Here is a 15,209-nt window from a genome sequence, read left to right as displayed (position 1 = left end):
CTGTTTTCAGTAGATCAATAGGTGTTTTGAAACATCTACGGTGTTCAGATTTTCAAATAGATATAAATTAGAATTGTTAATAAGGAGGAATTGAAGGTTATGTTTACAACTACCAAAATCTGAGTATTGGGATTGATGACCTCTGTCAGAAAATAATCTAATTATAACCCCACATCATATGTGAGATGGATAAACATTCCTCTCGAATTACAACTTTTTACATCAATTTGACATACGAATAATAAATTATTGCATTATGATCTGGACTTTTGGCTCACCGTGTATACTGTGATATAATACTAAAACACACACACAGTGTCATAATAGTGATTACTTAATATCTACATAAACTGAAAAAAAAAGTACACATTTAGTATTTGTGACATTCCCGTGATGACAGTTTTGACAAGTTGATAAGCATGCAGGTCAAATGTCATCAGAGATAGGAGTGTTTGGGTGAAAGGTTGAGTAGTAAGAATCAGTTCTTCAAGTGAACAGTCGAACATTTAGCTGTTGCAACTTGACAATGGGTAAGCAAGTGTTAATTTTAACATTTACCACATACTGTTGGCAACGCCTGAGACATCAGTAAGTCATGTGTAATTGATTGTTGCCCAGGTGTATAGAGAGAGAATTGAAGTAGTCTAAATATTTTAGATAATACCTTTTTTTGGTCCAATAAATTTGTTTGATTTTCTTAGTGTTTTCAGAAATCGATTATTCGTGACTATAATTCTTTTATTCTCATGTGCATATCATTGAACTTATTGACATTTTATTTCAATCTCTGATCAACTAATATGTGGTAATATGATTTCTCTCGTGCAGACATACACTTGTTTGTGGCCATGTATGTCATGTAGTAAGCTAATACAATAGAACCTCAACTGTACGTTTTCCACAGAATCAAGGTGAGATAACTTAAATGTGGAAAATTTTATAACATTTGGCTCTATTGGAACAATGAAGATTGAATGTTCGAGGGTCATCCGGAAAATAAAGACAGTTTGGTTATACAAAATGAAATACACAATATTTATTGGAAAAAACAATTCTGTTACATACCTGAAGCTTCTTTCACTTCTCTACATAATCACCTCCTACATTTAAACATTTGTCGTATCTGGGCACGAGCTTCAGAATTCCCATGTTATACTCTTTTGCTGCCAGTTCATTAAGCCAGGTGGTTTACCGCCCAGAAACTCTTTCAGCTTAGGGAAAAGGTGGAAATCGCTAAGAGCAAGGTCTGGACTATAGGGTGGATGATCAAAACTTTCCCATCCGAATTGATCCAGCAATTTTTGAGTTGGACCAACAGTGTGAGGGTGGGCATTGTCGTGCAGAAGCACAATTCCTCCAAAAAGCATTCCTTGCCTCCTGTTTTGGATGGCTCGCTGTAGTTTTCTTAGTCTCTCACAATAATGATTTGCATTGATTGTAGTGCCTTTTGGCATGAAATCCACCAAAATAACACCTTTACGATCCCAAAAGATGATTGCCATGACCTTTCATGTTGAGAGAGTCCTTGAATTTTCTCTGTTTTTTGGGTGATGAGGGATGATACCCCTCAAGTGGTTGGCGCTTGTTCTCTGGGGTGATGTGAGACACTTAGGTCTCATCACCAGTCACAATTCGATCAAGAAAGGAATCTCCCATCTGTGTGATATCGTGTCAAGAATGTCAATGCTGAGCCCATTCTCAGAGTTTTGTGTTGGTCACTCAGTTGCCGCGGAACCCATCATGCACAAATTTTGTTGTAGCCGAGACAATTTCACCAAGCAAAGGACGAGAAATGTCTGAAAACGCAATGTGCAATTCGTCGAGAGTTACGCGCCTGTCTTGCAAGATTCTGTTGTTCACTGCAGTCTTCAGGTCTTCTGTGATGAGTGATGGGCATCCAGGTCGAGTTTCATCGTGCACATTTGTTCATCCATTGTTGAACATTTCACACCATTTTCTCACATTTCTTTCATTCATTACATTATCACCATACACTGCTTTCAGTTCCCGGTAAATTTCTGCTGGTTTTACCTTTTGAGCGTTCAGAAATCGAATAACACTGCTTACCTCACAGATTGTCCATCACTCAGTTCATTTTGACCACCCCCAACTGCACAAGGATGACTTCTTGCAACCTCCACTCACAGCGTTATGAGCACAGCAGTTACGGAAGTCAGTTGACCCTGAAAAAAGAGATAGGAGTGAGTTGCACGGCGGAAATCCACGAGCGGTCTTTTGTTTGAATGCAGTGACCACGTGGCTTAATGAACTGGGGGGCAGAAGAGTATAACATGGTAATTCTGAAGCTCGTGTCCAGATACGGCAAATGTTTAAACGTAGGAGGTGATTATGTAGAGAAGTGAAGGAAGCTTTAGGTATGTAACAGAATTGTTTTTTTCCAATAAATATTGTGTTTTTCATTTTGTATAACCAAACTGTCTTTATTTTCTGGATGACCCTCGTATTATGTAGGAGAATGTAAAATCTACATTCCACTGTATATACTAGGCCTCTTAGTATCCAAATATTAGTTTTATGAAACTGAATTAAAAATATCAGTTTTTTGTAACCAAAGTTGTTTATGTTCTGAAAGTTATTAAAAAAAGAAAAAAAAGGCCTTCCAGCCAACTTTTTTAGTGACGAAGGCTTTTGCATACAATAAACACTTTGCAACAGGAAGTAATTGTAAGGTTTTAGGGTATTAATCAGAAACTCTGAACTAAATGCCATTATACAATCAATGATCATGCCTGTTTGGCTACTTCTTTTGAAGAATTATTATCTCTGATACAACTGGAACTCCTAACACAAAATTAGCAGCCCAATAGACCTTACAATTTGACACACAAAAGAGATACTACATAGAAATTTAACCCACTGTCGGTCGTTGGTGAGCGTTGTGCTCATTTTCAATTTTAATGAAGTGCCATTTTAACAGTATTTGAAATATTGGCCTGTGGTGCTCTTGAACTGACTTTTAGTGTCACGAGTGACGTGATCACATTCTAATGAGATGACGATGGCAGTTTGAGAGATACCATTGTTGTGGAAGGATTGTTGTCAAGAGTGAGTACAGAGCTCACCCACAACCGATGAAGTTACATTGGGGGGGGGGGGTTGTGCATTATTTAGTCAATAAGCATGCACTGTCTCTAGTAAGTCTTCATACCTATGTTTTTGTTGTGTTAATAGAAAATACGAAAGTGTCGAAGTGATTTTGTATGAGATTTGAGAAGCAAAGATGGAACTGCCCCAAGAGTTCTTTAGGGCAGCTTTGAGGAACATGCGATTTTTGTTAGAGCTGAGAGTTGTTCATATTGATGATGTGTTATGCTGTTTGAAAATATGTGTTGACTCAACCGAGCGCAACAGATCGTGGGTTAAGCAAAAAGTGCAAACTCAACCATGACTCGAACATGGGTCTCTTGCATCCCATGCTATTTTATACCTACTGAACTCCTCAAACCCAGATTAGTTTCCTGGTTAAGGCTACAGTTTTTGCTTAAGTTTCTATGTAGTACATATCCTGTGTGTGTAAAATTATATGGTAACAGATAATTCAATGCTGGGAGATATTATGCACCATCGAGATCATCAGTGTTACAAAGGCAAAGATCCATCCAATTGCAGTATTGCTGATATAGAAAATTTCTTAAAAGTGCAAATTTTTAGGTTGATGTTTGCTTGAGGCTTTGATCTAAAGTGGGTGGGGCACGAGAATGATTACATAGTTCAACTCAAGCAAAGTATGCTAGCCAGCAGATAGGATCAACCCACTCCCCATTTCACCACTTAAATTCGAGCACTGGATCTAACAAATTATAACTTAATGCATTAAACTATCTTGATCAGTCTGTGAGTGGCACCAATCAAAGTTATGTAACCTTGTTATTTCAGAAAACTAACCTAACGAGAGGGATGTAGTGAGTGGATTTGAAGACCTAATTTAGTAATGTTTTAACACTAGATAAATTACCTTCATCCATCTAACTGTTCATCTAATATCAAGATGGAGAAAATTTTCTGTATTGTTACCTTCTAACTGCTTGAAATTAATTAAGCTCTAAATTATAAAACCAGCATAGATGCAATACATTTTCTGTCTTTATATTTGAAATCTCCTCACCGATATGTTTGCCATTAAATATTATATCAATACTATAGGGTCAATCCATATGAAATCATACAACCTGGTTGCTTGACCATTTTTAAAAAAGTTTATTTTTTGAGTGGTGTGAGCCTCATATATTGACAGTTCAGAACCACTCTTATTTTATTTTTACTATCACCGATTTGAAGATGGCGGGCATTTTTTTTATCATGGCGCACGTCATTTTCTCCATTCGTAAGCATCAGCGGCAACTTTTTTTTTCTCAGCTCTGGTAAGTCGAACGACAATGAGACAAAATCTGTGATGTTAAGCACATTATAGGCTACAATTATATTTCTGTGTAATTTTCTAAATATTATTCCTTCATAATAAATTTTAAGGTTAAAATTGTGTATTTTAATCGCTCAAAATGACATTTTCGGACATTTTTTTGAGGGGGAAGGCAGTTTGCTTGACACTTGAATTTTTTTGCGCAAGTACCTGTTTACCAATAGAGTACGTCAAACTTATTGGAAGCTTGAGACTTTAATATTTGTTTTTCTACAGGGTCATAACCATGTACTTTTTGTTAAAAAAAATCCAAGTTCAGGGTTAAATATCTCTGGTGGGCAGTTGTTTAAAAATCTGAAATTTGTACACAATACAGTACTTCAGGATAAGTAACTTCAGTAAAAATTTTGAGTTTGAGATTTAATTGGTTTAGGAGATACAAAACTCGTGATAAATTCAACATTTTGCATTAAATATGGCATGCCTAATTTCATTTCTTATTCACACTTTGTGTTGAAATTCTGCAAACTGTAATTTGGAATGTCAATGAACAACATTACAATCCTGAAATGGCTTTGCAATAAAGTATATATACGAGGGCATGCTGAAAAGTAACGCTTCCTATGTTTTTATTTTCTTTCTTACCTTGTAAACGCATTTTGTATTTTGAGCAACCATACATTGCACTTATAAGACTTTCCACCTTCTCCATTGAAGGTTTCAAACTTCTATCGCTAGGGGGTGCTGAACTATTGCAAGGAAAATGGCAGCATGTAACCATACAATGTTGGTGAAGCGCCTGAAGTAGCGTGCAGTGATCGAGTTTATAATCGCAGAAAATGTGCTACAAATTGACATTCATCTGAGACTGAGGGAATATTATGGGGATGAATGTGTAGACATCAGTACTGCGCGATCTTGAGTTTATCATGCTCTTAAAGAAAACCCCAGCTGAAGAAATCTCAGCTATGTGAGAGAATGGAGTGAAAGGCCAGGAACTGCAACTGATGGAGCTCATCGGAATCGTGTTCAGCTTGGGTTTTCTTTACGAGCATGAACAGCCCAAGATCGCACAGTACTGATGTCTACACATTTATCCCCATAAAATGCCTTCAGTCTCAGATGAATGTCAATTTTAGCACATTTTCTGCGATTATAAACTCGATCACTGCACGCTACTTCAGGCGCTTCACCAACATTGTATGGTTACATCCTGCCATTTTCCTCGCAATAGTTCAGCACCCCTGGCGATAGAAGTTTGAAACCTTCAATGGAGAAGGTGGAAAGTCTTATAAGTGCAATGTATGGTTGCTCAAAATCCAAAATGCGTTTACAAGGTAAGAAAGAAAATAAAAACATAGGAAGCGTTACTTTTCAGCATGCCCTCGTATATATACTTTATTGCAGAGCCATATCAGGATTGTAGTGTTGTTCATTGACATTCCAAATTACAGTTTGCAGAATTTCAACACAAAATGTGAATAAGAAATGAAATTAGGCATGCCATATTTAATGCAAAATGTTGAATTTTTCACGAGTTTTGTATCTCCTAAACCAATTAAATCTCAAACTCAAAATTTTTACTGAAGTTACTTATCCTGAAGTACTGTATTGTGTACAAATTTCAGATTTTTAAACAACTGCCCACCAGAGATATTTAACTCTGAACTTGGATTTTTTTAACAAAAAGTACATGTTTATGACCCTGTAGAAAAACAAATATTAAAGTCTCAAGCTTCAAATAATTTTGACATACTCTATTGGTACACAGGTACTTGCGCAAAAAATTTCAAGTGTCAAGCAAACTGCCTTCCCCCTCAAAAAAATGTCCGAAAATGTCATTTTGATCGATTAAAATACACAATTTTAACCCTAAAATTTATTATGAAGGAATAATATTTAGAAAATTACACAGAAATATAATTGTAGCCTATAATGTGCTTAACATCACAGATTTTGTCTCATTGTCGTAGGACTTACCAGAGCTGAGAAAAAAAAGTTGCCGCTGATGCTTACGAATGGAGAAAATGACGTGCGCCATGATAAAAAATGCCCGCCATCTTCAAATCGGTGATAGTAAAAATAAAATAAGAGTGGTTCTGAACTGTCAATATATAAGGCTCACACCACTCAAAAAATAAACTTTTTTAAAAATGGTCAAGCAACCAGGTTGTATGATTTCATATGGATTGACCCTATATTGAGCATGGCAGGGGCATATACTGGGTACAGAATCTGGGTTATCTCACTATATCACAATCTTCGAATGGGCAAGAAAGTTGATTGTGGGGAGGGAGGGGGGGGGGGTTCATTTTTAGGGATTGTGAAATATTTATGTAGGCCTAGATGCGAGAATAAAATATATAACAAACTTCTTACCTTGTATATTTCTTTTGGATTGTCCGAGTCCTACATATCTTCATGATTTGAAGCTTGGAGCCGTCTCGTTGGCATAGTGGCAACATCGTTGCCTTGACACAAAAATGTGTCTGGTTTGATACCTGGTGGAGGCACATAGTGGTTCAGATCCCACATTACACTATAGGTCTAGTCCTCTCTCTGTGCACAAAGTAGACTAAAACAAAAATTCAACATCGATTTGAAGCTTATCCTCATACGTAAGCCGAGTAAATTGCTTGTTAATTATGTAATTCATTTAGTTCACTACACAACACAGCACGTATCATTCACAAAAATATATCCACACACTACTCAGTGACCAGCCTTGAAAGAAAAAAGTTCCGTGCACCAAGGAAATGAATCCAACGTGATTCCACTTGAACTACAGAACAAGAGTACCTGGCAGCTGGCACTGTCCTTTGTCAGCTCAGTTCGGTTATTTATAGGTGTGGTCATAAGCATAAACCATAAACGGACAACCAACAAACTTCCCAACTTCCCCTCACCCCCGCATCTATTCTGGTGGTTTGCAGAGGTCAGCGCCCTTTCTCTTTTGTCCTAATTGTCTGCAAGTGGAGTGCTTGGCCCAGAGGGGGAAATTTCCTGTCACAAGCAACCCCTTTCCCTTTCCCTTTCCCTTGCTCCAAAATTCCCCGTTCCTGTGAAGATACCATGCTGGGAACAGGGGGTTTGCAACACTGACGGAATTTATACTAGAAGACTGCCATCCTAAACTCACGGGACTCCTTCCACATTCAAAGAAAGCAGGCAAGATTGCCAACTCATAAGAAATTAGTGTAACATCTTCTAGGAAATAAGTGTGCCAACTCTTATTAAAATGAACAATTTTATGCACATTTTCCGATCAATTTTTCTGCTCTTCTGAGCCTGGGCTTCGCAGATAGCCTAGAATATACGCCTCTGGAGCATGGTGCTGAGAACATGTAAGACACATCCCTCCACTCCATATATGTCTTCATGGCACAAGTAATGTACAAATCATAACTTGACCAATTCTTGTTTTGAATAATAAGTTATTTTTTCTCTACAGGACGACTACCTGTGAGACATGTGCTTGCTGTTATTGTATTTTTTGGCTTTGTCAACAACTACATCCTGCGAGCAAATTTAAGCATAGCCATTGTTGCTATGGTGAAAAGCAACAAATCAACCAATGGAAATGCAAGTAAACATGGGACGGATTGCACTAATGCCAGTGTGGAGTACGAAGGAGTTTGGAGCAATGGAACCAATAGCAATAATGATTCAATTGATGAGGTATGAGAAATAAATAAGAAGATAACTACAGATAAAAGTAAAGGTTAAAATAGATCCAGTCAAAGGATTAATTTCAAGCATACCAGCTCTTTGATTTGTTTTATTTTACAGTAATCCCCTGAGTTAGGTAAGTAATGTGTTCCGTAAACCTTTATGTAACTTGAATTTTACGTAAGTTGAATTTGTAAATTGCTTAAGTGAAACTTTAAGAAACTGCAATATTTATTATTATTATATGTATGTATATGTATTTATTTATTTATTTTTTTATTTATTTATTTATTTATTCATAGAGCTCAACAGGCCGAGCCCAATTATAGTGCTCTAATTACATAATATTACTACAATAAATTCAGTGTTCCAGTAATACTATTTTTTAAATTGTATAAACTCATTGCAAAAATATCAATTGTGTTATTTACACATGAAATTGTGTTGAAAGAGTTGCACGCTCTCCACACCGGAGAGGTAGAAAGGATTGAAGTTTTCGCTCTCTGGCAATGAAAGATTTTGTGCTTGGGGCGTGTTTTGGAACTGGGAACATTAAACGACACGGCTGACAATAAGTTGGAATCGTCTATTATACCGTTAATTACTTTATACAGAAAGAGCAGGTCATTTACTTGTCGTCGGAGTGCTAGTTTGTCGAAGTTGGTCTCCGAGACTAGATTATCGTACGAATCGAATGCTGGATATTCTCCACAGGCTTTGAATTTGAGATATCTAAGAAACTTGGACCGAATACGTTCTAGTCTACGAATTAAGTTTATTTGAGTGGGATTCCAGATTACCGACGCACATTCTAGTTTTGACCGTACGAGGGAATAGTAAAGTATTTTCACCGGTTCTATTTTCGTGAAGTCGTGGCTTGATCGGATTATAAAACCTAAGTTTCCGAAAGCGTCGTTAGTAACAGCTTCAATATGCTTATTAAATTTGAACTTGGTGTCGAAGGTCACTCCAAGATCTTTAATTTCATTTTTGCGCGTGATTTGTACATTTTTAATACGGTATGGAAACACACAAGATGGTTTGCGTTTTGTGTAAGTGACTACGCTGCATTTTGTTGGGTTAAGATCCAACTTGTTACTTTCACACCAAGAGATCACTCTGTCTACATCTTCCTGCAGTTTTAAACAGTCTTCAGAGGTAGTTATTTCGTGGAAAAGCTTAAGATCGTCGGCGAAAAGCAATTTTGAGAATTTTGTATGCAATTGGGTAAGTCGTTGATAAGTAATAAAAACAAAAGCGGTCCAAGATTGGACCCTTGGGGAACACCAGAATATGGTGTGAAGGGGCGACTTTTGATTTTCCTGTATATTACAGTTTGCGTTCGATCGGCTAAATATGAAGCAAAGAAATTTAAAGTATTAAGTGAAATATTGAATGAAGCAATTTTCTGTAGTAATATATCATGATCAATTTTGTCAAATGCCTTAGTAAAATCGGTGTATATTGCATCGACTTGTCCTGTGTTATTTAGTACATTGCATGCGTAATGGGTAAAGTTAGCTAAGTTTGTTACGGTAGACCTCTTTGGAGTAAATCCATGCTGATAAGGAGAGATAACTGGATTGACGTGTGCTAACATCCTCTTGTAAATGATTTGTTCAAATATTTTAGCAAGACTAGAAAGGATTGCTATCGGTCTATAATTTTCTAAGCTTGATCTTTGGTGAGACTTGGGGATAGGACGGACGGACGATGTTTTCCATCTTGAAGGAAAAGTATTGGTATCGATGGAAAGGTTAAAAATTTGCAGCAAGGGATATTTTAAAATATCGCAACATCCTTTAACTATATAGTGGTATGTTGTCGGGGCCGGTCGTTGATTTGGATTTCAAATTCTTGATGGCAGCTTCTACTTCGCTTACGCGGATGTTGCGCAAAGTGAAAATATCAAGTTGTTCGTTAGCAATTCCTATTTTCAGATTATTTACGTCATATTTAGCTCTTTCGGCTGCGTACGCAGAATGAAAGTAAGTTGCGAAGGCATCCGCGATGTCATTTTCGTCTGTTAATATGTCTGCGCCGACTTTAATAGCTTCGCAGTTTTGATGGGACTTTTTACTTTTGATATAGGACCAGAATCGAGTAGGGTCCACACTTATCTGGTCTTCGGACTGTTTTATGTAATTAGTGTAAGCTACAGTTATGTCTTTCTTAACCTGTGCGCGAAGCTGAAGAAATTTTTCTCGGTGATATTCTTTGTTTGCAATACTTTTCTTCCATTTTAACCTATGGTAAGCTTTAACTTTAATTCTTTTCACTACAGCAGGCGTAAACCAGCAAGGATACGCTGAGTTCTGTAGTTTTTTAAGGGGAATGCATTGATCAAATATGCCATAAATTAATCTGTACAAAATATCGGCAGCTTCGTTTACGTTAACGGCGCTATTTACTGGCGTCCAATCCGTTTCTGAAACTAAACTGAAGAGTTTTGAATAGTCGGCTTTCTTAAAGTTGTATGTGGAAATGTTTTGGTTTGACTTTTTATTTGATTTTACGGAAAGGCATTGGATCTCAGTTATTATTGAGGGGTGATGTGTGTCTTCCGGTAGGAGAGGGTGCAACTCTCTGCTTACATCTACATTACTAACATTCGTTAATATAAGGTCAAGTAACCTATTGTTTACATTTTGAATATTGTTTACGTTTCTGAGAGCATGGTAAGACATAAAAAGTTGTAGATCTTGACACACTGGCGTAAGACTTAATAAATCAGCGTCCACACTTGTAATTTCAGGTAAATTAAAGTCACCACAGAATAGTATTTTATCACCTGGCTTAGTATGGGTTTCAACAAAGTCGTAAAATGTGTCATATAATGCCTTAGTTGATTTGGGGGGGAAGTACACAACACCAATATAGAGAGGAAATTTCTTGTTAAGCAATACTTTAACTAAGATGGAGTCAGGCTGTTGCATCGGTTCACCCACCAAAAATGACGAATGGTCGTTTCTTACAGCCACAAGTGCACCACCTCCACTCACTTTGCCACTAAGGTCACGGCTTCGATCACATCTGTACACAGTGTACCGGGAATCAAAGTATTCGGAACTCAGGTGAGACGACGTTAGCCACGTTTCATTAACACACACTACGTCCAGATTGCGGCTCAGTACGTTCTCATAAAAAGGCCTACTCTTGTTTCTCAAACTGCGAACATTTTGATAATAGAACGTCAAATAGTTATGAGCATTACTTGCTTGGGAATGTGTAGAGATGACGTCACTTTCTAATCTTACCTCACTACGTAGCTGCACGACGTGACTCGATTTAATAAGCTTGGGGATCATAGAGTCACAAGGAACGTAGCAAATTATGCAATGCGAGATATTTCCATTTTGTAAGTTAATTTGCCTTTTCTGTCAAGGAGAAGAAAGAAGAGGTATGACAGAGCAGATTTCTCTCCACACTTACCCAGACCCTACCATGTTGTAGATCCATGTAAGACCTTGGTTCGAGGTGCAACTTACTGAGGCATCTTAAGTTATACACTTCCGCGATTCCGTACCCACTGTACTTGACAAAATTCTTATAAACAACTGAGAGTGAATTTTTACCATGCTGGACGTTTTATACTGTTCTTAACATTCTTTGTTCTCACCTCTCAACGAGAGGTCAAAGCCTCTATCCTCGATGGAAAGTCCCCAGAGGATGCGAAGCCAGAATTACATATGCAGCGGTATGCAGCTTAAAGAATGAACCTATTCTCTGTGGAATGCATCTTTGCAATGAATGGTCGGGTCATTGGTCAGAAGTGGAGGATGGAAAAGTAGAACTTTTACAGATTCTGCTCTGCATCACTCTTCAGTAGCTATATTATTTACACAATATTATTTTATAAATGAAACATCATGCAGCAATATTTACTCAGATATAAACTATAAAAGCATGAAAAATATATAAAATAAATTGAAATCACACTTTTCAAATAGAAAAAAATGTCTTGTGACAGCTATGTACAGTTATTACGTAACTGCGAATTTAACAGTTATTACGTAACTGCGAATTTAACAGTTGGGCTGAAAAGTTCGTAGGCTGACTCATAGATGGCGTTACTAGAATTAAATCCATGTGATTTTTACTTAGTACTAACCTTCGAAAGATACGTGTATAAATTTCACAGCTGCCGGATAATTAGTTCGTGAGATATAGCATTGTGAGTGAAGCAGCTTTTGTTATTGTGAAAAAATGGATAAAAAAGAATTTCGTGTGTTAATAAAGCATTGTTTTTGGCGAAAAAAAAATACTGTTGAAGCCAAGGCTTGGCTTGATAAACATTATTCGGACTCTGCACCAGGAAAATCAACCGTTGAGAAGTGGTTTGCTAAATTTAAACGAGGCGAAATGAGCATCGAAGACGATGCACGCAGTGGACGCCCCAAAGAGGCTGTTACCGACGAAAACATCAAAAAAGTCCACAAAATAATTTTAAATGATTGTAAAGTGAAGTTGATCGAGATAGCTGAGACTTTAAAAATATCAAAGGAACGTGTTGGACATATTGTGCATGAATATTTGAACATGCGAAAGCTGTGTGCAAAATGGGTGCCGCGCGTGCTCACAATCGATCAAAAGCAACAACGTTTTGATGATTCGGAGCAATGTTTAGCGATATTCAACCGTAATAAACACAAATTTTTCCGTCGATATATTACAATGGATGAAACATGGCTCCATAACTACACTCCAGAGTCCAATCGACAGTCAGCCGAGTGGACTGCACGTGATGAACCGAATCCAAAGCGTGGAAAGACGCAACAGTCGGCTGGCAAGGTTATGGCATCAGTATTCTGGGATGCGCATGGTATTATATTCATCGATTACCTCAAAAAGGGCCAGACCATCAACAGCGATTATTACGTAGCGTTGTTGGAGCGTTTAAAGGATGAAATCACGAAAAAACGGCCCCATTTGAAGAAGAAAAAAGTGCTGTTTCATCAAGAGAATGCACCGTGTCACAAATCAATGAAAACGATGGCAAAATTATATGAATTAGACTACGAATTGCTTCCCCATCCACCATATTCTCCAGATCTGGCCCCCAGTGACTTTTTCCTGTTTGCAGACCTTAAAAGAATGCTCGCTGGAAAGAAATTTAGCACTGATGAAGAGGTAATCGCCGAAACCGAGGCCTATTTTGAGGCTAAAGAGAAATCGTACTATAAAAATGGCATCGAAAAATTGTATGACCGCTATAATCGTTGTATCGCCCTCGAAGGCAACTATATTGAATAATAAAATCGAATTTTGTCAAAAAAATATTTTTTACTATGTTAGCCTACGAACTTTTCAGCCCAACTGTTACATAAGTCTGGGGGGAGGGGTTACTGTACTTTTTCTTTTCTGTCACTTTTGTCTAATCATGAAGATGAGGATGAATGGTAATAGATAAAGGGGCGATCACAAACATATGCATGACACAAGCCTCACAAATGATTATACTTGCTGTGAGTTCAGAAGCTGGGACCTTTTTCATGCAGTCCAGGATGTAAGTGGAAGAGTGGTGTCTTTGGTAAAGATGCTCCAAGCATACTGATCTTCTTGCTTTTTATTTTAACTTTTTATATTATCCTTTTATTAGTTTTTAGTGCAATTACAATATTTCCTGGAGAATACCTCTGTGAATGGTGTCAGTATGTACAGATTTCCAAAATACATCACGTAGTATTTTTAGATGTTTTGCCGTGATGAAAAAGTGTAGTAATGTGGACAGTAGGAAAGTTTAAAATAGTAAATATTTTTACTGAAGTAGCATGCCTAAGAATTTAGGATAAGAGAGGACTGTAGTTTCAGTGTTTTATATTTTCATGTTTTTGTGTGTCCAGTACCATTCCTAAGACATCTGCAGCAGTGGTATGATATCATCCATGAATTTTGCCTGGAAACTTTACCTTCATATATCTTTTCAATGGCAATTTCTCCGATTTTAATTTTAATATCTCTATGTATTTTGTCTACAGGTTTTTTGATACATATAAATCAGCATTTATGTTTGTGATATTTAATAATATTATAATATAAAAGGGTCAGTCATATGTTTAAGAAAGTAAGACTGCAGTGGAATTCAATTCCTCTGGGTGCTAATTCTCTTGTACAGAGTGGGCCTCTGCTCCACAGTACTCAATGATAGCGTTTATCATTCAATGGGAACGATTCCACGCAACTCTTATGACAATTTAGTATGTTACCAAACCTTTAGAAACAAACTATTATTGTAATAACTGTAATAATGGTAGTAACAAAGTAGAAGTTATACATTATCCATTTGCTCATTATTTCAGCCTGGGCTACTTTTTCATAGTCCACTCTGTACAAAGATCTAAGTTGAGTGGGCAATAATTTCCAACCTAAACTGTTGCCCATTTAATTTGGATCTTTTGACATGAGAAAATTAGCATCCAGGGAAGGTTGAATTCCACTGCTACTTATACACACTGGCTGACAAAAAAACGTTAAGCACCCAGAAGGAGTGGTTGGACGTGAATGAAACTACATATGCTGTACCTTTATTGAACTGATTACAATATAGGATGCAAGAGTCAAGGCCGTTGACAGTTACAGGTGGAATGGTGGCAACAGGTACCCCCTCTGGCCGCAATGCATGCCCTTATGCAGTTCGGAATAGTGTCAAACAGCCTTTGGATCCTCTCCTGAGGCACGTTCGTCCACAGGTGTTGCAGCTGTCCCTCCAGATCCCGCAGGTTGGCACTAGGACGGAGTCCCCGTCCAATGTCATCCCACACATGTTCAATGATGGAGAGGTCCGGAAATCGTGCTGGCCACGGGAGGCCCTCAACATGCTCTAGGCAGTCCATAGACACATGGGCTGTGTGTGGGCCTTGCATTATCTTGTTGGAACACTATCCCAGGGTGCTGTGCCATAAGGGGTAGGACGTGTGGACGCAGAATGTCTGTGACATATCACTGTGCCGTCAAAGTCTGCCGAAGCACTATTAGAGGTGACCTGAATGCATATCCAATGGCTCCCCACACCATGATGCCAGGGGTCACACCTGTGTGTCTCTCCACAATGTAGGCAGGATGTACCCTCTGCCCTCGACGCCGCCACACCCGCACACGATGGTCATCGGAGGTCATGGAGAAGCGGGACTCATCACTGAACATGATGCGATGCCATTCG

The 15,209-nt window shown here is 37.9% G+C and overlaps 1 protein-coding gene across 1 annotated transcript in view; it reads left to right on the top strand.

Annotated features, from left to right (window-relative positions):
* The first annotated feature begins 487 nt into the window (after positions 1 to 487).
* The window catches only part of LOC145987077 (sialin-like), a 50,427-nt gene continuing 35,705 nt past the window's right edge, over positions 488 to 15,209 (top strand). The window contains exons 1-2 of the mRNA XM_083121541.1: positions 488 to 530; positions 7,833 to 8,059. Of these exons, the coding sequence (XP_082977667.1) occupies positions 527 to 530; positions 7,833 to 8,059 (231 nt within the window). The 5' untranslated portion in view covers positions 488 to 526. The remainder of the gene's footprint in view (positions 531 to 7,832; positions 8,060 to 15,209) is intronic.

The sequence above is a fragment of the Lepisma saccharinum genome, chromosome 4, assembly GCF_977018435.1.
Source record: "Lepisma saccharinum chromosome 4, izLepSacc3.1, whole genome shotgun sequence".
NCBI classification, from domain to species: domain Eukaryota; kingdom Metazoa; phylum Arthropoda; class Insecta; order Zygentoma; family Lepismatidae; genus Lepisma; species Lepisma saccharinum.
The sequence above is the reverse complement of the archived record's forward strand: the minus strand, read 5'-3'. Positions and strand labels throughout refer to the sequence as shown.